The 23,502-nt window shown below is 40.5% G+C and overlaps 1 protein-coding gene across 3 annotated transcripts in view; it reads left to right on the top strand.

The window, feature by feature from the left end:
- Window positions 1–4,273: 4,273 nt before the first annotated feature.
- Window positions 4,274–23,502, top strand: part of PCSK1 (proprotein convertase subtilisin/kexin type 1) — a 34,914-nt gene continuing 15,685 nt past the window's right edge. The window contains exons 1-8 of one of the 3 annotated variants that reach the window (XM_039545790.1): window positions 4,274–4,674; window positions 6,419–6,523; window positions 10,202–10,312; window positions 12,649–12,795; window positions 13,921–13,997; window positions 16,409–16,497; window positions 19,576–19,748; window positions 22,154–22,366. In XM_039545790.1, coding sequence (XP_039401724.1) covers window positions 4,492–4,674; window positions 6,419–6,523; window positions 10,202–10,312; window positions 12,649–12,795; window positions 13,921–13,997; window positions 16,409–16,497; window positions 19,576–19,748; window positions 22,154–22,366 — 1,098 coding nt within the window. In that variant the 5' untranslated portion in view covers window positions 4,274–4,491. Of the gene's footprint in view, window positions 4,675–4,843; window positions 4,988–5,308; window positions 5,564–6,418; window positions 6,524–10,201; window positions 10,313–12,648; window positions 12,796–13,920; window positions 13,998–16,408; window positions 16,498–19,575; window positions 19,749–22,153; window positions 22,367–23,502 lie in introns of those variants that run through there. The other 2 variants (XM_039545792.1, XM_039545791.1) reach the window with 2 other exon arrangements.

Raw genomic sequence — 23,502 nt, 5'->3', positions numbered from 1 at the left:
TGGGCTACAACCTTCATTTTTATTACATAATAAAGGCCATATTGGGTCACACCAAAGGTCCATCTAGCCAAGTATATTGTCTTCTGACAGTGGCCAATGCCAGGTGCCCCAGAAGGAATGAACAGAACAAGTAATCACCAAGTGATCCATCCCCTGTCACCCATTCCCAGCTTCTGGCAAACAGAGGCTAGGGACACCATCACTGTTCATCTGGCTAATAGCCATTGATGGACCTATCCTCCATAAAAGCCAGGGTCAGGATTTTCAAAACAATCTAAGAGATTTAGACATGAAATCCCATTCATTTTAACTGAGATTCTGTAATAGGAATTAGAATCACCTTTTTGCAGCTTTGACATAATTTCTTACACATAGATACAGCTTTTATCGAATTATTTAAATATTGAGTGAAAGTTTATCACACAAGACAATATGAGCTTGCAATGTTATAATATTGATAAAAAATGAAATAAATATCTAGGTAGCCAAGAAACTGCATTGAGTGATTGATTCTACAGTTAAGAAGGCTTAGAAAATTCAGGGAAGAGACTTATAATGTAATTGTCCAGGAAACTGAAGAAATCATATTCTTGGCACTGAACACTGATAAAATCAAGGAACGATTAAAGTGAATTAAAATTAATGGAAGAGGTATACTAATCCTAGTTGGCTTTAAAAATCTCAACCTAGGTTACCATACTTCAGTAAATAAGAGTATTCAAAATTAGTAGCACTAAATTCCAATGTTAGTACCATTATGTTAATTGCTGTTCTATTTTAGCCTGTCTAGTCCAGTGGCTCTCAACCTTTCCAAACTACTGTACCCCTTTCAGGAGTCTGATTTGTCTTGCGTACCCCCAAATTACACTTCAGTTATAAACTACTTGCTTACAAAATGAGACATAAAAATACAAAAGCGTCACAGCACACTATTACTGGAAATTTGCTTACTTTCTCATATTTACTATAGAATTATAAAATAAATCAATTGGAATATAAATATTGTACTTGCATTTTAGTGTATAGAGTAGTATAAACATGTCATTGTCTGTATGAAATTTTAGTTTGCACTAACTGCACTAGTGTTTTTTATGTAGCCTGTTATAAAACTAGGCAAATATCTAGATGAGTTGATGTACCCCTGGAAGACCTCTGTGTATCTCCAGGGGTTCACATATCCGTGGTTGAGAACCACTGGTCTAGTCTATTACTTACATCATCCTTCTTCTTCCCTTGGCCTCTCTAAACCTCTTGCTTCTATAATCTTGCTACTTCTGTCTCCTGTAAATGTGGTCCCTCCCCCTTGCCAGAATCTTTTGTCCTCTGGCAACCTCTACCATTTTCTGTCTTTTGACTTCCTGCCTCATTTGTTTCGCACTTCAGCTGAGGAGCCCAGCTCTGCCAGATGATTGACTACAGGTATCATAAGGCATTCAGACACCATGGTAATAGGCATGGTTTAAGAACCTGTATAAAGCAGAACACAAAACTACTTTCCCATGGCACTTCTCTGAAGTTTAAAGCAGCTTGCTTTTTATTTGTAAAGTGTTCTGGTGATCGCAGGTTCGTCCAGCATTACTTTCTCTTCTACCCAACCTCACCCCCACTGGTGCTTCAACTACCTTTGTCAGATTTATTTTGTATTAGGAAACTAAGAATACAATTCCACTCTTCTGCATGGCAGATCTCCACTTGATTCTAGAGTGTCTGTCTAATCAATTTTTATCTAGATATTTATTCTGAACTCATCACTCTAGAATATGAGCACCTTGGTATCTGATTTCATTTCATGTTGGAAGGACAGTATATCAGACTAGAGACTACCTTGTATCTGAGAGAAGGATTTTGTCCAAAGGGATAAGCTGTTTACTGCTCTCACATTTTAGGTGGCCTCTATGAAATAGAACAGACATGCTGGTCAGGCTGAGGAATAGTGCCAGGAAAACTGCATCTGTGCCATGATTTTGACATTTAAAACATTTTGATTTCTGTGTGCTGCATATCAGTGACTGACTTGACATCAGTGGAAGTCACGCAATTGAATATGAGGGCCAAATTTGATCTTTACACTATAATGTCTCTGAGAGGGTTAAGCAGGCCATGTAAACTACAGCATACAATGTTAACTTTTCTTATAGCATGATTGCACTTTTTTTTTCTTTTCTCAGACCTTTTTCTTAACTTTATATCTGTATGCACTATATGTAATGACAGGCCGAATTTGGAACGTCATGGGAATAGTGCAGTTGAGGTTGGGTGGTGGGCAACGGTTTGGAAAATATAGGTACAAATGTCATGTTCAGCTATATCCCTGGAAGCAGTATTCAGGTGCATTGTCTATTCTTTGTAAAAATAAACTAGGAGCATTAAGCAACCCCACTTGTAGTTGTTCAACTACAAAACCAAACTGACCAACTGTTTAGGACAGGTAATGTCAGGCAAAGCAAGGGTAGTGACTAGTCTTCAGGAGGGTTTCTGAGCTGTGAGAAGAGGGAAGAGAATTAAATGGCAGCAGAAGAGCTAAATAAAGCATAAGAGAGGGGGAAATTATGAACAGACAATAAAATGATATTGTATATATAATTTTCTGTTCATAACAAATGTCAGCATTACTGAGGAACAGAGCCATGCCATGATATGGCATTATAATATTTTAATTCTTTCAGAATTAACAATTGTACTTTATTTTAAAGACATAATCAGACTGGGGAGCGGTGCAGATTAATGCATACCTGTGGCGCGATGGAAGTAGACAATGTGCATTAATCAAGCATTACTGCATATTAAGTTCTGTCTTATTAGCTTAATTGAAAAAATGTTTTGTTGTCCCAGCTCTTCTCTTTTATTTGTTCTCTGTCTTGAGCACAGCTCTTCCCAAGGATGGCTAGCAGCTAAAAAAAAACAAAAACAAACCCATGCTGTAAAAGTTTTGTTTTTAATTAAATGACAACATCTTTATTTATTTCCAGTTTTTAGTACAGGATGAATCTTAAGAGTTTGTAGGAAAAAACACCAACCATATGTTCATCTTAAGATACCGCCAGGAGTCTGCCAACGCACTTGCCACACAGTTCAATTACTACCTTATTAAAAAAAGAAGTTGGATCTAAAGCCAGAGTCAAGCGGAGCGGAGATTCACGGCCGAGAGGGCATGAGACTATCCAGATGTACAGCTCACCCAGATGCAGCCGCTAGTCGCTGTCCATCCTAGCCATGCTGAAATGTGACATACTTTGGACTGCATTTGAGCAAACCTGCACTTAGACACAAGGAATCAATAGGACTCTGCGTCTTCCCTTTCTCAAGCTGTTTTAACTGCATGTTTACTTCTAAGCACTTAGGATGATCTTTCTTCATCCTGACGTAATGAAAAAGATTGTACTAACAAAGAGGGAAAATAAACCTTTTACGATTCTGAACGTTTTGTACTCGGCTAAATATCATTACTGGGAAGACGTGTAATTACATAGTCACTACTTCCCATTTATTTTTGTAATTAAAATTTGAAATATTTTTTCCAAGGGATAACATCAGATATTTAGGATGTACCTCTAACTCATTGTCCCATCAACCCTTTTCCCTGCAAAGAGCTCTTCCCGTTTAAACAGAGCAAGAAATGGAACAGGTTTCCGACGTATATTCTTTATCTCAATGTACGAGCTATGTTATTTTGCACGCAGCACACACTGTAATTCATACTGTCACGCTTGTTCCCAGTGCCGTGATTTTTAAAATCCCCGGGAGTAAGGAGGTAAACTAAAGTTGCATTAGAAAACTGCACATCCCTTTGCTGCAATGGGAGCTGTAGCTGCTTTAGACGAGGTTAGTGGGAGCTGTTTATCTCTTGGACGGCATCTATTTACAAGTCAGCTGCTGGGGCAGTGCAAGCATTTCCCCAGGGCGCTTAGAGCCAGCCTGAGAGCTGTATCGGGCATTAATTCTGCCTTCTGCGGGTTAGAGCAGCCACCTCCTGGAAGAGGAGCCTAAAGCTCCCTGACAAGAAAAGGCACAATAATGTTCGCTAGTGCCATGCACTTGACAGAGAGCTTATCTCTGGCAGCGCTCAGGGAGGAGGATGTGTGGGCAGGTTCAGCTCCTAGAAGAGGGTTGGCTGGATTTTTTTTCCTCCTCTTATTTGAATGTGCGTCCGTCCCTCCGGCTTATTTTAGCAACCCCCCCTCCCCCTCCCCGCTTGGGAATAGCCCGCTCGCTCGGGGGCCAGCTACATTTGACGTCAGGCTGGCGTTCGTAGTTTTGACGTGTAAACACTCGGTTCCAGCCCGGCGCGGGAGAGGGTTTGGGCTCTGTTCAGCCCCGAGCCAGAGCCGTGGCGCGCTTGGCTGGGAGACACTGCGCCCTGCAGCCTGCCGGGTGTCCGCATAGCAACCGGGAGCGAAAGGGCTCCGGCTCTGCAGCCATCGATCCGCTGCCTGGTCTCCCCCCCGCCCCGCGTGTGTTTGTTGTTTGGTTTCCCGCGTCCCTCGCCGGGCCATGGACGGGAGACGCCGCGCTGGGCGCCGGGTGGCTCTGGCTCTCTTCTGCGCCTGGTGCGCGGCCGCCAGCCTGGCGGGCGCCGAGAAGCAGTTCGTCAATGAATGGGCGGCGGAGATCCCGGGCGGTCCGGCGGCGGCCCAGGCCATAGCGGAGGAGCTGGAGTACGAGCTGCTGGGCCAGGTAAGGGGCAGCCGGCGGGTAACTTTCGGACGCCTCTCCCCGGCCCCGAGGAACCAGGGACGTCCCGGCGCTGGGCTGGCTTGACACGCTGGGGCGGGAAGGCGATGGGCGGGCGCCGAGCCAGTTAGCTGCGGCGTGCCCAGGGTTGCGCCCGGCGGCAGGGCCGGAGCCCGGGGGCGAGGCGAGGCGAGGCGTGCCCGGCTCGGGGAGAGTGGTGCCGCCCCGGCCGGGGCTGCCTTGAAACTCGCGCCCCAAGGGCAGCTGGCAGCCCCGAGAGCGCTCCCGCCCGGCCCCGCCCCGCCCGCGCCGGGAGGTGGGTCCAACATGGCAGCGCCGCATTCAGCAAGTGGCCAGCGGCGGCCACCCGGCGGCGATCTCCGCGCTAGGCGCGGGACTGCGAGCGGGCGCTTGTGATGGCAGCTGCTCCCCCGGCAGGGAACGGAGCCTGGTTAACTTTGCTTTACCCGGGAGTTGGTTCTTGCCTCCCCCGCGTGCGCGCGTTAAGGAGAAAGGTGCCGTAGTGTGTGTCTAGCCAGCGGACAGCGAGTCCTCCCCTGCCTGGTGCAAAGCCAGGGCAGGCTCCGAGCTTAGGCAAACTTGTGGCTCTGCAGGCGGGGCGCGGGGGTCGGGCGGCGCTGGCTCGGAGATGCAGAGCTCACCCTCGCCCGCCGCGTCTCTTCCCGGCAGCCAGCGCCTCGTGCGCTCGGGATGCCGTGATGTCAGCGTTGTCAGGGATGAGTAACTGCCTTGACGTAACAGCATCCTTGCTGCTCCTCTTCTTCTGGAGCTCCAGCCCCCTGGGTCGTGCTGCTCCAGCCAATGAGATTGGCGGCGTTAGGAACCAAACCACTGTGCCAGGATAAAAAAAGCCTGTATCTAAGTAACGCAAGTAGGAGAGAGGATGCTGAAGACAGAGAGCCTGGGGACCCAAGTCTAAAATCCATCTCTCCTCTTCCAGTCCCCCATTTGCTAGCACCACACAGTTTTCCCAAACATTGTCTTGGCCCACTTATTGTCTAGTGAAAGACAGGCCTTCTCCAGCAAAGAGATTTATCCTTTCTTAAAACAAACTGTACTGTGTATAATAGTAGGTCCATGATTATGGCCTGGACCTGGTCCCTTTGAAGGCAATGGCATAACTGCCACTGACTTTAGTAGACTATGGATGGATATGTGTATTACTCCCAATCTGTCATATGAAAATATAGATTTCATAGCTGTAAACAATAAACGGGGGTAGAGAACCCCATCAGCCTATTTTGCACGCACAAGGAACTCATATTTGCATACTCACTGGCTACACATTTGGATACTCCAAGAAAATATACATTCCCTTATTCAATTCCATCAGCATCCCAAAGAGATGCTGTAGGCAGTAGCATGTACCATGGTCAGAAATAAAACCTCGTCCTCAAAATGTAATATAATTAAGATATGTCAAAATAGGGACCAAGTTTTACTTTAATTTATACCAGTGTAAATCAAAAGTAACTACTTCAGCTTTAGCTTGGACTGTGCTCCTTGTTTTCCCAACATTATGCCAAATAACACAGCTTTTGTTAGTGATCAACACCTTATCTTGGAGAGAATTTTATTTTAGAATAAAAATATTATAAGCTATACATTTATTCTAGTTTTCACTCATTTGAAGATGGAATCTAATTCTGACAGGTTATGAATGTTGATATTTGTTTGCAATGGAAGAAGTATCTGGCAGTATGTAAAATATTCCTTTGTTTTATAGATTGGATCACTCGAAAATCACTATCTCTTCAGACATAGAAGCCATCCAAGAAGATCTCGAAGAAGTGCCATTCATATCACCAAGAGACTCTCTGATGATCATCGTGTAAGTGTAGCATTTACCCTTTCTGATATCCAGCATCCATGTTGTCAGCTTATTGCTTGACTTGTAATGTGGTCACAGACACATTTTACAAGTCTAATATATTCTTCCATCCATTCTCATGTGGAGTAGTACATTATTCCATGAACAGGCCCATTGACTTCAAGGAGTAAGGCACTGGTCAACGTCGGTAAGACTGGCAAAATCTGGCCCTAAGCTGCTATGTATTTTTCTGCATATTGCTGTTTTATAATTATAGACCTGCAATGGTTCTGGATTGAAATGCTTATGTGTGGTTGGTGAAAATACATACAAAGAACTTACAGGCTTGATCGAAAATCTGTTGAAGTAAATGGTAGTCTTTCCATTGACTTCAGAGGGCCTGACTGAAAACTCATTCTGTGCTATTTCTAGGAAATCTAGGTCTAGTTAATAGTGTTTATATAGTAGAAAAAAATTAGAAAAAAATGCTGAGATTCTGCTGCAATACCCAGTTTCAATAACTAGCTGTCCAGTTAACATTTTAAAAGGGCCTGTTACAGGGCCCAGTCTTTCAGTATTTGGGCACTCAAAACTCTTATGGAAATCAGACAGCAGAAATCATCAAGAGGAGTTTTGACCTTGTAGGGTCCTAGTATACTGGTGAAACAGACACTCAATTTATCTAATTTTATGGATGGTAAAGGTGGTGGCTGCTTTTTAAACATGCAGGTAACTGGTTAGTTTTTCAGTAACAGAAAGCCTAGCTTAAAAGTTAGGAATTTTCATAAAAATAAAAACTACTATCTAGCGGAACAGCAAAAATCTAAATCTAAACTTACCATAATATTTAGAAATCCAGTTGTGAAAAAACATTTAATCATTTAAGAAGAAAAATATTTAAGTGATCGGTTACTCAGAGAAAAAAATTAGACTGTGGGCTTTTGTTAGGAGGCAACATTCTATATGAGAAGCTAGTCACAGATGAGAAAAAATGGGTTAGGATATACTTTGTTCTGCTTGCTCAGTTTCAAAGTCACACTTCCCCTTGTGTCTTACTGCTAGCATTTCCTTTGATAATGGAGATAGGTTCAAGCTGAAAAATGTGAACATTCTACATTTGGAGATGTTTATATCCAGGATTTGGGTTTGGCTCATTGCAAATAAGGGTTGCCTTACCAAATGCACATCCAGATCTGGCTTCACATTTTCAACCATAATACCAAGATCAGATCAGATCCAGAGTTATATTTAATTTATTCATTACCAGGGGAAGTATCACCATTTTTGTTTCTAGTATATTTCTCTGCTGTAACACAGAAAGTGGAGGCAATTGCCTGACTGACTTTGATGACAATCATTAATGCATATTTATCTATTGAAGTAAAGAATAGAGTGCTTTGAAATGCTGCAGGTGACATTTGCAAAATCATTTCCAATTTGCTTTTTATTTACCATCTAGTATTCAGATAAGCTATTTGAAAGTGTGAGACGTGATTATGTAAGTATATACAGTAAACCCAAAGCAATGCTGTAATGCTGTACAGTTATACATAGACATCTTCACTAAAGATCTATACCTTTTCAAGAGCAGCCTGTCTTAAAAGAATTAAATACATTTTTAAAAGACAGTGGACAGAATCCTGCCTTTAGCTATGTTTGTAGCATTCCATTTACTTTAGTAGGGCTGTGTGGGTGTAAATTAGGGAAACTTTTGGCCTATAGTATTGAGAATATTAATTTGTTTTATCAAAATGCAATAAGTAAGGTCCTGGAGCTATGCCTCTTTATAATCTGCCCAGTGTTTAAAGTAAAATGTGTAATGCTTTTAACTGTTTTAAAAATGTGTAATTATCTGGTTCCCTAACTTCTTCCAATATTCAGACTAGTTTAAAAATCCATTTTCTATCGACAAAATTACATCAAATTCAAGGGATAATTTTAACTATTCTATATATCAATGGCTGGTTGGTTCACAATGGGTTAGTACAGAGCCTTGTTTCTCTCTATTAGATTGACCGTTTGAATCAAGCCCAACTACATAGTGACAAAAATTTGGCTTGTTAGACTATGTTTTTCACTGATATATGAGTTTGGTGATCTCGGCTCATTTCCCAGAAGGCAGTTGTCCTCATCACAAAAATGATGAGCACAGTTGACATTAATTGTTAACAAGCATTAACTGACAAAGAGGCCAAGCACTGAATGGACATGGAGGAGAGTGAAGGATTACCATCCTTACTTGTGTAGAAGTGGTCCTCCTGCACATTGATGGGGCAGTAGTAGAATATTTCTTGCACTAATACTGTCCATGTTCATTGGATAAGGAGGGGACTACAGTCTCCAGGGCTGTCACTCAGCACACATTTTTAGCACTAAATGTACACAAAGTAGGAAAATCTATATTATGCGGTGAACTCTCAAATTATGTACGTGTAGCGGCCTCAGTTTTTTTAGGCTATATTCTCTTATGTGGAGCTTTTCATTAACTTTCCCTTATGTGAAATACATTTAAATCATATCAGTATAACTGTTCATTAAATTAGGTTTTTCATAGTCACAATTGTGACTGACATATCCTGTGACAGATGTGTAAATCAAAAAGGTAGGACAGCACAGCATAGAGAGACGAGTCCTAATCAAAAAACTTAATCTGATATTTAGGGTTAGGGAGCTGGGAACATCTTGAGCTGAGGACTTGTTGTAAGATCTTGGCAAGTCAACTAACTTGTTTTCACTTTGCCAAGCTGGAAAATGGAGCAAAAAGCAAGTCTGTGTTAGACACCAGCTATGGGCCAGATTCTGATACCCGTACTCATGTTGAGTAGCATCTTACTTCCATGAATAGTTCCCCAACTGAAATAAATAGCACTATTTGCAGAATAAGGTTCCACTCAGCATAAGTAAGGGTATCAGAATCTGTCTCTGTTAAAATTGAACTGAATTTTTTCTGGGTAAATAGACAAAGGAGTAATTCATTCCAAGAGACAAAATGAGAAACCTTTTGAAAATACCATCAAGTAAATTAGACATAGTCAGGTATATCTATAACTGGCATGCAATTACATGCATAGACACATTCACAAACACACTTGAATGTATGCATTTTGGTGTAACCCCACTGACTTTAATAGAGTCACACCAGTGTTGAATTTGGCGTACTATTCACTGCTTTCTAATTGTTTACACTTTGAAGTGGATTGTGATCATAAGTGCCATTTGGAAAGATGCTTTGAGTGACAGATTGACTATGAGAAGCAACATTGCTGTGACTGTAGCAAGAATGGCTCTTTTTCCTTCTCTAAAAATTCACGGTTCCCGTTCTTTCTAGTTCACACAGAGAGATATTAAATTGTAGGCTGAAGAGTGAAACAAATGGTGTTTTTGCTTGTTTGAGTCACTACCACAGATTAGGCAATCTTCTAACAGCTATATACTTTCAACAAAAAAGGGTGCATTATGGGGCATTTGTGGATAAAAGATTTTCACTCTAGCTGTACTTTAAATGATTTTATAGTATCATGGTTTCAATGAATCTTCCTTCTGTTTAAGATACACTTTAATGCAGAAATGCACTTTGCAGCAATGAACCCTCCACTTTTCCCTCTAGATACCAAGGTTCTGTTTTACAATGAAACACTTTCAAAACCAGTTAATCTCTGTGGGTTTATATATTGTTATTGTTGATAAAAATACTTGTAGGTGTCATGGGCAGAGCAACAGTATGAAAAAAAGCGAACTAAGCGTTCAGCCTTGAGAGACTCAGCAGAAAACCTTTTCAACGATCCTATGTGGAATCAGCAGTGGTACCTGGTAAGAGTTTATTTTTATATGGTATTAGCAGGAAATGAACTATATTTATACTGATCACTTGTGCTATTTTGTTGATGTCAAAGAGGGTGCAGAGAAGGGAGCAGACTGTAGCCACTTTCCTTGTTGTAGCCCGTGGAAATGATAGGTCTTAGCATTTGATATCACCAAGCAACATTCTTTCTCTTTAAACCACAGTTCATGCAAAGGCTATGTCATCCAGTTCAAGTTTCTGATCCTTGGAATTATGTGATACCTTAGAAAGCTGTTAAACAGTTAAGAACCATGTTTATAATAATATGAATTTTAGCCTTACCAGATAACACCAGTCTCTAGTTTGACCTCTTTAGTTGGTAGCATATTTCTGTGTTGTAGCTAATAATGCACACTGCATATGTCAACAGGGAACAAAGCTTCAAACCTGCAAGGTGCTGAGCACCCCAACTTCTGTTGACTTCAACTGGAGTTGAAGGTGCTCTGTGTCTCATAGGATCAAATCATTAATGAAAAGGTGGCAGAGGATGAGGTTTTCTACCCTATACATGTTTTTTGACCTCCTGCGACAACCCAGCTAAATACAGCGGAACAGCTGAGTTTTACATTGCTTTTCTGAGAATCTGCTGGACATTCCCTATCATAACTAGACTTAAGCCTGTTCGCCACATATGATCACACTGTGCATCTACTTATACCTGTACCTTCAGACTTCATTGGCTCCAAAAGAGGGAATGAGGGTATGGTACTGTTAGAAGCCCCAGGCGGAGCTGGTTCTAGGGGTGGGCACTTGCCCCGGGCATCAGCTTCAAGGGGGCACTGTTTGCTGTGCCACTGGGCATTTTTTGTTTGCTTTTCTTTAATTGGCCTGCTTTTCTCCCACCCCAGTGCTGGTTGGTCAGCTGTGGGTTTTTTTGTTTTGTTCTTGTTTTTGTTTTTTTTGCAATGGAAAATATTCAGAATCTTACATTTCCGGGAGGCCTTTTCCCTGTGTTCTCTTTCCAGCTCATTTCCAATGGGGGAATGCAAATACACAGAAAGGCAGTGTGGTCTTGTGGAAAAGGCAATAGACTGGAATCTAGGAGACCTAGTTTCTCTTCCTGGTACTGCCACAATTCACTGTGTGGCTCTGACAGGTCATTTCACCTCTTTGCATCTCAGTTTGCTCAGACAGGGATCATGATACTTACCTTCTTTACAAAGTGTTTTGAAATCCTCAAATAAAAAGTGCTATTTAATGGTTAAGTATTTTTTCCAAGGTACTTCCCTGTTCATGTAATAAATATATTGCTCATTGGCTGCTCTGATGACAAAATAGAACCCACTGCCCCAGGTTATCCTCACACATTCATCAGAAAAGCAATTATTTGATAGATCCTACAGAACAACCCTGTGACCTAGAATATTTCCTTGAACTGCAGCTGCTAGAAAACAGCGCATTGTAATGCAAGAAATATTGTTCCCGCAGTACATTTCATTATCTGGATCTCACGCTTCATTCAGCATTTTTCTGGAAACAAAGATGTACAAAATTTTTTAAAAAGTCCTATTTAATAATGTATTTATGTGCTGAGAAACGCAAAGGAAACATTAGTGATTGAATCTATGCCTGTGTTTTTATAGAGGTATTAAGTAAAGCTGCATATATGAAAATATATGTATGGTTATGGTTAACATTACAAAAGAAAAATAATCTGTTTAAGAGTTAATCTTTAAAGACCTTTCCATGAAAGGAAAGAGGGCATAGGTAAATCATGTTTCCAAGAGATCGTCCACTGAAGACAGTAAATAGCAAATTGTGATTCAGCACAGTCCTTCATAATCAACCCATCATTTTAATTCTTTCCATTGCCTAATTGTTTTCCACTAGCTAACCTGGACATCAAAGGAGAGACATTAAGAGAAAACACAGCTCCTCATATCCTGGGTGGCTGCAGTTTGGTTCTCAGTGGGTGAAAGAGAACCAACCTTTGTAGATTTGACTATTAACTCAAATATCCAAGGATCATCCAGCACATCCTGCTCCTCAATCTCCCTTACTCCTGTTATCAGATGCAGGATGCCCCTTTTTTACCTAAGATATCTTTTGGGAGGATTATAAGTCATATGGTGAATAGAATGAGGGAAGTTGGGTGGGGACAGGGAGGTTTGTCAGTATCCTGGCTGTTTGAACAGGCCAGTCTTTGTTGATTTTTTGTAAAACTTGGGTAGAATTTACAAATTCCGGTCACACTCAAACCAAGGTTGATTTAAAGCACATTTGTAATATGGCTCAAACACAGCTTTGAACAGGTGTAATATGAATGTATACATGTTAAAATGCTTACTATCATTTTCCCCCCCAGCAAGATACAAGGGTGACTCCATCTCTGCCAAAACTGGATCTCCATGTTATTCCTGTATGGCAAAAAGGGATTACAGGCAAAGGTGTTGTTATAACAGTGCTCGATGATGGCTTGGAGTGGAATCACACTGACATATATACTAACTATGTAAGTTTGTGATTTAAGAACGCTGTAGAAAAAATAAATCAATTGCAGGTGTTTATATACAAACATTCTTCTTTGGCTTTCTCTCTGTTTAGTAAGACAGCTCCCACATGACAGAGAAACTGAAATACTCACCCCATGCATAATTTAGACCCTGGCCTGTATCACTAGGAATTGAGTAATAAGCTTACCAGGATAGTGGGTTCTTCAGGGTGGTTTAGTCCCTGGGCATGTTTAGACACAATGGTTTAATGCTGAATTATTAAAACTCTTTTAGCCCTTGTGGATTTTTTATTAACAGCATCATAGAAATGTAAGGCTGGAAGGAATCTTGAGTGCTCACCAAGTCCAGCTCCCTGTGCTGAAGCAGGACAAAGTAAACCTAGACCATCCCTTACTGGTGTTTGTCCAACCTGTTCCTAAAACCTGATGGGGATTCCACAATCTCCTTTGGAAGCCAGTTCCAGAATTTAACTACACAAAAATTAGAATGTTCAAAATTGTTGTGATTTCAAAGATTTCTTAAAAGATCCATATTTAATTTTGCTAAAAAAATGGAGAATTAAAACAATATTTTTGAAAACATTATTGAAATGGTTATAATTTTTTTTACTGAAAACAGATTGTAAACAAAAAACTTTCACCAATTTTTCATGAAAAAAATTGGTTTTGAAAAAAGCCACTTTTCATTTAACAAAAACTTGTCGTTCAAAACAGCTCTGACTGTGAGGATTCCTGAATTAAATGTTTGTAAAGTGATTTGATGATAAATAAACCATCCAGTGCCCTTCTTCCAGATATCCCAATACCTTTCTTTGCAGGCCTCCCCACACTAGCCTTCCAACATCCAAAGCTTTAATAGCAAAAAACCTTTCCCAAAAGCATGCTAATTAATACCTCCTCTAGAAGATTAATTTAAATGTTATGTACTTTTATTTTATGAAAGCGAACTGTTCACCTAAACATCAAGAATGATGACTAACGCTGAGGACAAAGTATACATTAAAGTTGATGTCACATCTATCTAGCTAATACTATGTCATCGCCTAGTATAGACTTCAGAAACTTTAAAACTTGTTTTAGAGGATATTCTCTCATTGTAACTATAAAGTCTATTTTTTAATTTAGGATCCAGAGGCAAGTTATGATTTCAATGACAATGACAATGATCCCTTTCCCAGATATGATCCAACAAATGAAAACAAGTGAGTAGCCTCTCATTTTGTGAAAAGAAACAAACTAATGAAGTATTATGCTGTGCCTTAGAACAGGCAAATGCACAGCTCTTCACTATTAACCTGAGAAATATTTGTACTCCGAAGGACTATTACATGTAAAAGGGAAAAAACATTATGGTATTTTTGCGCACATTATATATGGATGTTGAATAAGTTTCCAGATCAAGATGAGTTTATTCAATTTAATTTCCCCATTATCTTTTCAAGCTCTCTTCTTCATATGGTTCTATGTATAAAGCACTGATAATGTATTTGTAATCTCAAGGGAACAATCTTTTGGTGTTAGTGCTAATGAATTATACAGCACACTGATCTGACTAAGCAGACTTTCTACTCAGCTATGCCTATAATGCATAGCCTTGCATGGGGGATGACGAGGAACTACATCTGCCCGTCGGATGGCCTCTGGGAGGGACTGTGTCTTAGGCACTAGGGCAGAGGTGGGCAAACTACGGCCTGTGGGCCACATCTGGCCCGCGGGACCGTCCTGCCCGGCCCCCGAGCTCCTCATCCAGGATGCTAGCCCTGGCCCCTCCCCTGCTGTTCCCCCTTCCCTGCAGCCTCAGCTCGCTCCACCGCCGGCGCAATGCTCTGGGTGGTGGGGCTGTGAGCTCCTGGGGCAGCGCAGCTGCAGAGCCCAGCCTGACCCGATGCTCCGAGCTGTGTGGTGGCGATGGCAGCATGGCCTGGCTCCAGCTGGGCGGCATGGCTGTAGCGCCGCCAGCCACCAGTGCTCCAGGCAGCGCGGTAAGGGGGCATGGAGCAGGGGGGGTTGGATAGAGGGCAGGGGAGTTTGGGGTGGTGGTCGGGGGCTGGGATATGGATAGGGGTCAGGGTGGTTGGGGGGGAACATAGAGTTGAATGGGGGCTGGGGTCTCAGGGGGGCAGTCAGGAAGGAGGGTGGGATGGATGGGGAGGGGTCCCATCAGGGGGCAGTCAGGGGCAGGGGTTCTGGGAGCAGTCAGGGAACAGGGAGAAGGGGTGGTTGGATGGGGCAGGTGCCCCAGGGGGGCCCTCAGGGAATGTGGGGGTTAGATGAGGCAGGAGTCCCGAGGGAAGGGGCCATGACCCCCTCCCCTAACTGGCCCTCCGTACGATTTACGAAACCCGATGTGGCCCTCAGGCCAAAAAGTTTGCCCGCCCCTGCACTAGGGGAACATACCCACCGCACCATCCCTTGTGAAGGTGCAGCAGGCTCCCTCCTACACACCTGGCCAGTTATTTTAGTGGAATTTCATAGCATTTTGTGGGAGGGAATGAATGAAGCATCTTCCTGCATGACCTCCCTACCACCCACCTCTCCTCTGCACAGTGAAACGCCATGGTAGTTCTGCTGCACCTAGATCCTTCCATGATAGTTTAGGGAGAGAGCTAGTCCACAGAGAAGAGAACAGACCTCTTTACAAGCTGTAGCACAGAACAAGTCAATTATTTAAGCCAGATAGGATGTCACTATTTAATAATGATACAATGAGGAACTCACACTCTGGTTCCCCACTGTCTATCAGGCACAATGGTATCATCCACATCATGAATCCATTGGCATAATAGAAATAAAGTCACCAGAATGGGAAGTTATCAGAGGAGAAATTTTCTATGATTTTGAAAATGAATGTCTCTGCTTTGCTACAGCATTTATAGAGCAGTAGGAGGCCATTATCCTCTTATTCCAATGACATTATCTTTTAAATCTACCTGCATTACCTCTAATCTTTATTAATATGTAAATGGTATTCCATCCAGAAGCATTGAAGCATTTCGTTGCATACCAAGCTGTAGTACTAGATAAAGTAACTCTATAGTTATGCTGTCTTGTTATGCTATGAAGGGTAGGAATCCTTCATGCCAAAAGATTTTTCATGCAAAATATCTTGTTAGAGGAATCATTTCACGAAGATGAAGAGGTTTGTTTAGTTTAAATACTACCCAGTTGCATTCCAAAATAAATTAAATATCGAAATTTTTGCTTAAAAGTGGCTTTTTTCATGATATTTTTAAGGGATTTAGCATCTTCTTGGCATTCCAGATTTGCCTCACTATTGCACTCTGTTATAGTAGGCATGGTACAGCTCATGGTAGACATTGTAACAACATGATCTTTCTGTTGACTTCAGTGGGGTTTGGATCAGGTCCTTAGTGCCTCATCCTGATGATCTATTGATCACGGGATGGTTCGAAATTATGATTACAAAAGCCTAAGTACAAAAAGTGCATTCTTTTCCAAATAGATATATTTCCATACCTATTTAATATTCAAAGAGTTCACATCTCGGTGATGAAAGAATGCACCAATTCTAGCAGAACAGTGACAAGTCTCTGTAGGTTAAATAAATGCACTGACTTATAGTATGATTTAAATGATCATTTACTTTATCCAGACATGGAACACGATGTGCAGGGGAAATTGCCATGCAGTCCAATAACAAGAAATGTGGTGTTGGCGTGGCATACAATTCCAGAGTTGGAGGTAAGAAACCAAACAATAATTTAATTTAAACTTTACTTTTTCTGATGTGAATGGAAACAAAGTGAAGTAAGGGACTGGTCCTGAAAGTTGCTGAGCACTCAGTTGGAGGTGCTGAGCACCCTGAGCTACCATCACCTTGAGCTGAGTGTGCTCAGCGTGTCTCAAGAGGCATTCAGCACCTTGTGGTATTTGGGTTTCATACAGAAATAGTGTAAGTTGCTACATATATATTGTCCCAAATACAGAGCTGCCATCAGTTTCTCAGGGTTTGATCCATAATATGATTATTGGTTGCAACTAAATAGAGGGCTATATTTTTAAATAAGGGAATGGTGGGTTGGTATTTCATTTTGAACAAAAATAAATAGAACCTGCACAGTGAAAGAAAGAAAATCCAATTTCCTATCTACTCTTATTTAGAGTATTTTGTTCCTGTCTACACAGTTATATAGAAAGGTAGTGTCAGTCAAGGTATTCATATTGCTGTGGTTTCCATTTCAATTGCTTGTTTCTCCATTTCAGTTTACAAGTTAATTTTGAAAACAGGAAAAGGCTTGTTTATCTGTTAGTCAATAGAATGGTGTCTGAAAGTCTAATTTATTACAGATCTTTGAAATAGACGTGATCAAAATGTCAGTTGCTAGTGGTTATTTAGCACAAAAAAAATAGACTTGTAAATTTTTAGTTTTTCAATTTCACAATTTTTCCTTGACTCAAATGGGACAGCTGAGCTGGGATTGACAACTGGGATTACTGGTCTCACAGTTTGAGTCCTGTTTTCTCAGAGGGGTTTAGAGCTGTCACAGATGTCATTTTCCTGTCCAGCTTTATGCTATCACGCACTGTTTAAATAAAAGATCTCATTCAGAAGATGAAGACACCAAGGATCAAATATTTAAAGCAGGGTGAAGGGATGAAACTGCAAAAATGTTGAACACCCACTGTACCCACATTTCCAAGCACTTGCATTTACAAAGAAGGTTACTTCACACCTGTTTGCATGCGTTATTATATGATTTGCAAATGGAGATATAGGTTTTTACTGGTACACATCTCCAGGAAGGAATGTTCTTGTTTATTTTTCAAATATTTAACATCATAACTCTGGATGTTCTCATTATCCATATAAATGTCCAATCCTGTTTTGAATCCTATTGAATTCTTGCTCTCATTGAAATCATGTGGCAATGAGTTCCACGGGCTTATTATGCATTGTTTGAAAAATATTTCCTTGTATTAGTTTTAAAGGTTACATTTCAATTTCATTTAGTGTATACATGCACTTCCCCTCCTTTATTTTCTGTAGAAGAAAGAAATGTGGTTTATCCCATACACCATATAGTAAATGGAATTTATTTATTTACACATACATCACCACAGCATTGTTTCTCTGATGCTGCATGGAAACCAAATGATTAAGAAGTTATATTTTATGAAGGACTGGGCTGAGAGTTCCAACACAGTGAATGTGATGCTAAAAATAGCCATCTGTCAGGCAGATACATGTATCTGTCTGAAATTCCTTTTGCTTTTGCCTGCTTTTGAATTCATGAGGCTGATGATGGGAAACAAGCATGTAGAAGAAAAAGGAAAGACAAATGTATGGACAAATAATATGACTCTGCTTACTGGTGAAAACTAATTTAATGAAAAACCATTGCAATAATCATATCCCTGAGTTTATTTAGAAAACAAACAGAATTTTCACAGAGAATTGAACTGAAACAGCAGTTTTGCTTAAATTGTTTTTCACTAGTGTGCTGAGGATATAATTGTTTGTTCTTGTATTATATTACAGATCTGTACAGCTGCCTTTACCTCTATTGGTGCTCTCACAGTGTCTATAGTAGCTTCTGTGTTCTAAGTATTTCATTGCATATTACAATCTTGGGCCCTAATCCTGCAGTCAGTTCCCCTTTTTTGCTTCTTAATAATGCAAAAGAAGAAATTAAAGCCTGAGGTTTGGTGGTCCCCCCCATTAGAAATTCAGATCTTGTCTGTCCTTCTTTGGAAAAATGTATGAGAATTTCTACACTAGAAGAATTATAATCCATAGTTCAGCAACTGCCAGCAATGATACAGCTTCTCTGGTACTAAATTTCTAGCATAGACAGAGCCCAAGCATTTTTATTATTGTGCCATGAAAACCTGTGCCAAATCCTTATGACATTAACAGTTGTACTGTTGCTACCATTGCTGCATGATTGCTGGAATTTTGCAAAAGTTCCCCACCATTTCTAACATAATGGACAGTGTTAGCAATGTTGGGAGCTCTAGTGCAGATGAGCCACTGGCTGCCATTGGAATTTAGGGTATCTTGAAGATTAGCCCTGCTCTGTGCAAGATTAGATGACATGGTTCTAATAAGAATGTTAATGGCTGGCTATCACTGGGGCTTCCCACATTGCTCACAATGGTAGCAATTAACTAGTATTAGCAATGCTGGGAAATTTCTGCAATATTCCTTTGTGTATTCAGGATTGGATAGTTTAGTAATTGAGAGGGGAAGGGATTTTTTAGTCAGAGTGTTTAAAATTCTTCATTTTAAACAAAACTTTTAAACTCAAAATTTTTAAAGACAAAAGACTTTTAAAAACTCTGTTTTTGATAACACCTATCTAACTTTTGGAGAAAAGAAATCTTTGTTAAAAGATGAGAGAGAGAGACAGACAGAGAGAACTTAAAATAAGAGCATACAATACATCTTCTATGAGACATTCAGGAGGTTCTCAAGAAAAAAACACTGTAGACCAGATTTGTCCTTTTTTATATTTCAAGGGTAAAAAAAAACTGGGGGAGGGGGAATTCTCACCGTCCTTCTCTATACACTATAAAAAGAAAAAAAACAGGAGAGAAATAGCAGGGCACAGTCCAATTTTTATAAGGTCACTTTTAATATTTGTAAAATGCCCTGAATTCCTCAAAGGAAGGATGATACATACGTGAAATGTTTTACAATGATATTATAATCTTGGATCAGGACCGCATTGTGTTAGGTGCTGTACAAGCACTTAACAATGATAATGTAAAGGAAACATGAAATAGATTCATTCTACCTGTTATTTATTTTATTTTAAGGTATAAGAATGCTGGATGGAATAGTCACTGATGCCATTGAAGCCAGTTCAATTGGTTTCAATCCAGAACATGTGGATATTTACAGTGCAAGCTGGGGCCCTAATGATGATGGTAAAACTGTAGAGGGACCTGGCAGGCTAGCACAGAAGGCTTTTGAATATGGGATCAAACAGGTATGCTAACCGGTAGTTAAGTTGAAATACAGCCCAGCTTGCAGGTAAAGACTGTAGTTTAAAATGGTTCTTAGGGGTGAGAAAATGGTCCGTTCTTTGTCTATTTCTTGCTAACGCATTCTTCTCATTCAAACAGATTTGAGAAACTGAATCATTCTTTAGAAGGATGTTAATATAAAGGTTCAGCAAAATTTCCCAGCTGGGACCTGACTTATGAAAGCATTCTTACAGTGTTCTGCTTTCAAGGGGTTATTCTCTGCAGACTAGCTTTCCTTCTTCATCCTTCCTTTTGCTGCTTTTTTGCCTCCCTTCCCCCACCTCCTCTCTGTCTGCATGTTTTGCTCTGAATAGTAATTGGATTTCTGCACAGAGGCTCCTATAAAAATTTAATACAAAATGTTCGCTTCATGAATATTTCATTTTGTAAAATGGTGATGCGTTTTAGCACTGTGTGGATGGGTTGTGTTATTCTGTTACATGCACTGTGTTAATTGCTTTATGCATAACCTAATCCAATTAAAATGAAGATGGTAGGAATGCATGCTGGAGAATACTGAAAGCAGCAGCTTTTAAATTCTCTTTTATGTTATCCCTAGAGATCTGGTTAGAAGACAAGTGGTGTGTTGAATGAGAGTGCTGGGTACACACACAGAAACAGACATATAAACACTGTCCCCACCTGTTAGCCAGGAGGAGGTATCGAGACACCTAGAGATGGTAGTGTTGACAGGGGGATGCAGCAGAGAGATAAATGGAAAAAAGAAAGAGAGCCTGAAGCAGAGCTCATGGAGTTGTAGAAGAGGAGAGGAGTCTGGAGAAAAGGGAAAGGTCAGGAACAGCAGAAAGAGGGACAGAAGATGTGGGAGCCTGACAACTGTGGGAAATTCTAACCAATGAGAAAGGTGTTGGTAAGGGAGAGATAGAGATGGGAAGGGAGAAGAATGCAGGTCTGAAAAGGGAGAGAGGAAAATTGAGTCCTGGGGGGTGGGAAGGGAAGATGGGCAGAAAGGGCAGTGGAAAGAGTAAGGAACTAATGCCCCTGAAATCATGGGCCTGGACCTGGGAAATCAGGAAATGTGCTTGGTGAAGAGGACAGCATTTTTTCAAGGTTTATTTTGTACCACACTAACCCATCCTGCAAGGTACTGAGTGCCCTCAACTCCCACTGAAGTCAGTCAGAGATGACAGTGTTAAGCTAGCTTCAGGACTGGCCCCCTAGATCCGGATCCAGCAAAGCACTTAAGCACATGTTTAACAGTAAGTACATGAGTAGCCCCATGAGTATTCCTGCTGAAGTCAATGGAGTGTCTCATGTGTTTAAGTGTGTTGGTGGATTGGGGCCATAGTTACTAAAACAAGTTATTTTGTTTATTGTGATTTCCAATGGAGCCATCCTGACAACTCTAATAGGAAGAGTGTAGCTTGTTTTTCTATTTTTATTTTTTATTTTGCGATTGCTGCAATTGCCACTTGGCCCCTGAACCAGTTACGTCAATGTTGATTAGAGGGGATTAATTGATGATCTGCTTTTCTAGTTGCTCTCTATAATGAATGTACATAAATTAATACTGAATTAAAATCTAAGCTTCTGCTCTGCACATTAGCAGATACTTTCCACTTAAAGTCTACAAGAGTTTAAGATGTAATGGCAAATACTTGTTTAAACTAGGAAAAGCATGGCATTTTTCATGCTGCTTCAGCTCTCCACATCCCTAGCTGTCAGCAACTTTATAGCCGCAACTAATTTATTATACATCGGAAACTGGAATAGGAAGTGGGGGCAATTGTGACCTGAGACTGAAGAATGGAAGCCCAGAGATTTGGGAGTGATGAGTAGACTCGCTGATAAAATGAGCTTATGGGTTTGCAGTTTTTCATCAAGTAAATGCCAAACTGTAAAGGGCATAATTACAAAGGGAGTTGGATGGAAATGTCTTCTCACACATCAGACATACCGCTTACCAATATTACTGTGATCACAACAAATGCAAATGAAATTAACTCATAATGAAGTTCCATTTATTGAAAAAAATATTTCTGCTTTTCGTAAACACACTCAGTACCAAATGTGTTCATAGGAAAAACCACATCTGTTGATCACAGTCTCCTGATTTGCATCCAAAATGTATTTCCAGTGGACGTGGTAGATGCCCCATTAATTGTGACATTTAAAAGTAGACTGGACCAATCACAAGATGATGTACTATAGAGAGCAATCCTTCACTGGCAGGGAGATAGACTGGAACATATAATAGGTCTTTTCTACCTCTAACGTTCTATGATTTATATGAACAATTATTCTTTATTGTCTGCAGATCATTTAATTATGTGGATTTTTGGTGTGAATGTACTAAAGAGACTGTAGACTTTCTTCCTTATGATAATCATCCCTTTCTTTTCCTTAGGGCCGAAATGGAAAAGGTTCCATTTTTGTATGGGCTTCTGGGAATGGTGGTCGTCAGGATGATAATTGTGACTGTGATGGTTACACAGATAGTATCTACACTATATCCATCAGCAGTGCTTCTCAACAAGGTCTTTCTCCCTGGTATGCAGAGAAGTGTTCCTCGACACTGGCCACAGCATACAGCAGTGGGGATTATACTGACCAGAGAATTGTAGGTTGTTTTTACCAGATTTAATAAACATGCTTGAGGAGCACATGTAGAATTGTTTTATACATGAAAACGACAAAGCAGAAACAGCTTTTAAAGGCCTGACTTTTAAGTCTTCATTTACTTATGCTTTATATGCCTAATACTATCATGCTGGAACCCTGGAGAATTAGCACATTGAAAAAAATGGTTGCAACCCTTTAACGTCCCTTAATTTTAAAGCAATAATTACATAATACCATCATTTCATTACAGTTGATCTCTGAAATGATATGCTATTTAAATGTGATAGAGGTTTGAGATGATATCCTGCAAAAGGGAAGATATTCAGAACCACATCTCATCTATCCTTGTGTTGGGAGAGTCTAAAAAAAGTTGTTGGGGCCTGACGCAAAGCTGGTGAATCATAAAATACAAAACTATGGAGGGTTCATACCATCAGAAAAAGGAAGGAAAATTCCCAAGTGTAAATTCATGCTGACCTCAGCTGGAAGAATGTATGCTCTTCAGAATTAAAACATGTGACATCAGGGGTGATTACATGTTAGGAATATAGACAGATCCAAACCCCTACACTAGACCAAAAGGCCTGAAAATCTGGAGAAGTTCAGGTTCAGATCTGCTTATCATAATTCAAATCCATCTCTAGTTGGGACCTTGACCTTTTAACACAAACATAAATGTGCTTCAGAATATTACATTCCCTGCTAGTAAGAGGATCATTGTATTTTCAGGTATGTGTCCTTTGAGACCAGAACAGGAATTTAAATCTAACCCTAGATTCAACGTTTTGTTTTGTTGTTGTTTTTATCTCCAAGTGTTAGGAAATCTCTAAGAATTTCCACTGCCTGTGATTAACAATCAGTTGGCCTAAGTGCCTATCATCAGCATTAGAATGATTGACATTTTTTGAGTTGAAAAATTTTCTACCCCAAAATATAGCTTAGTCAAAATCTAAATTTCCAGTGGGAAAATGTCAAGTCTGATGGGAAATTTTGGTTTTCCTGGGAGAAATTTCAAAATGAAAATTTTTACTTCTAATTGACACTTCAAAATGAAAGGAAAATGTTCATTTTGGTCCAACTTAAAATGTCATTTCATGGCACAGTTGAATCAGCAGGGGTGCCTCAGCTGTATCC

The sequence above is a fragment of the Mauremys reevesii genome, linkage group 6 (genome assembly GCF_016161935.1).
Source record: "Mauremys reevesii isolate NIE-2019 linkage group 6, ASM1616193v1, whole genome shotgun sequence".
NCBI classification, from domain to species: domain Eukaryota; kingdom Metazoa; phylum Chordata; order Testudines; family Geoemydidae; genus Mauremys; species Mauremys reevesii.
The sequence above is the reverse complement of the archived record's forward strand: the minus strand, read 5'-3'. Positions and strand labels throughout refer to the sequence as shown.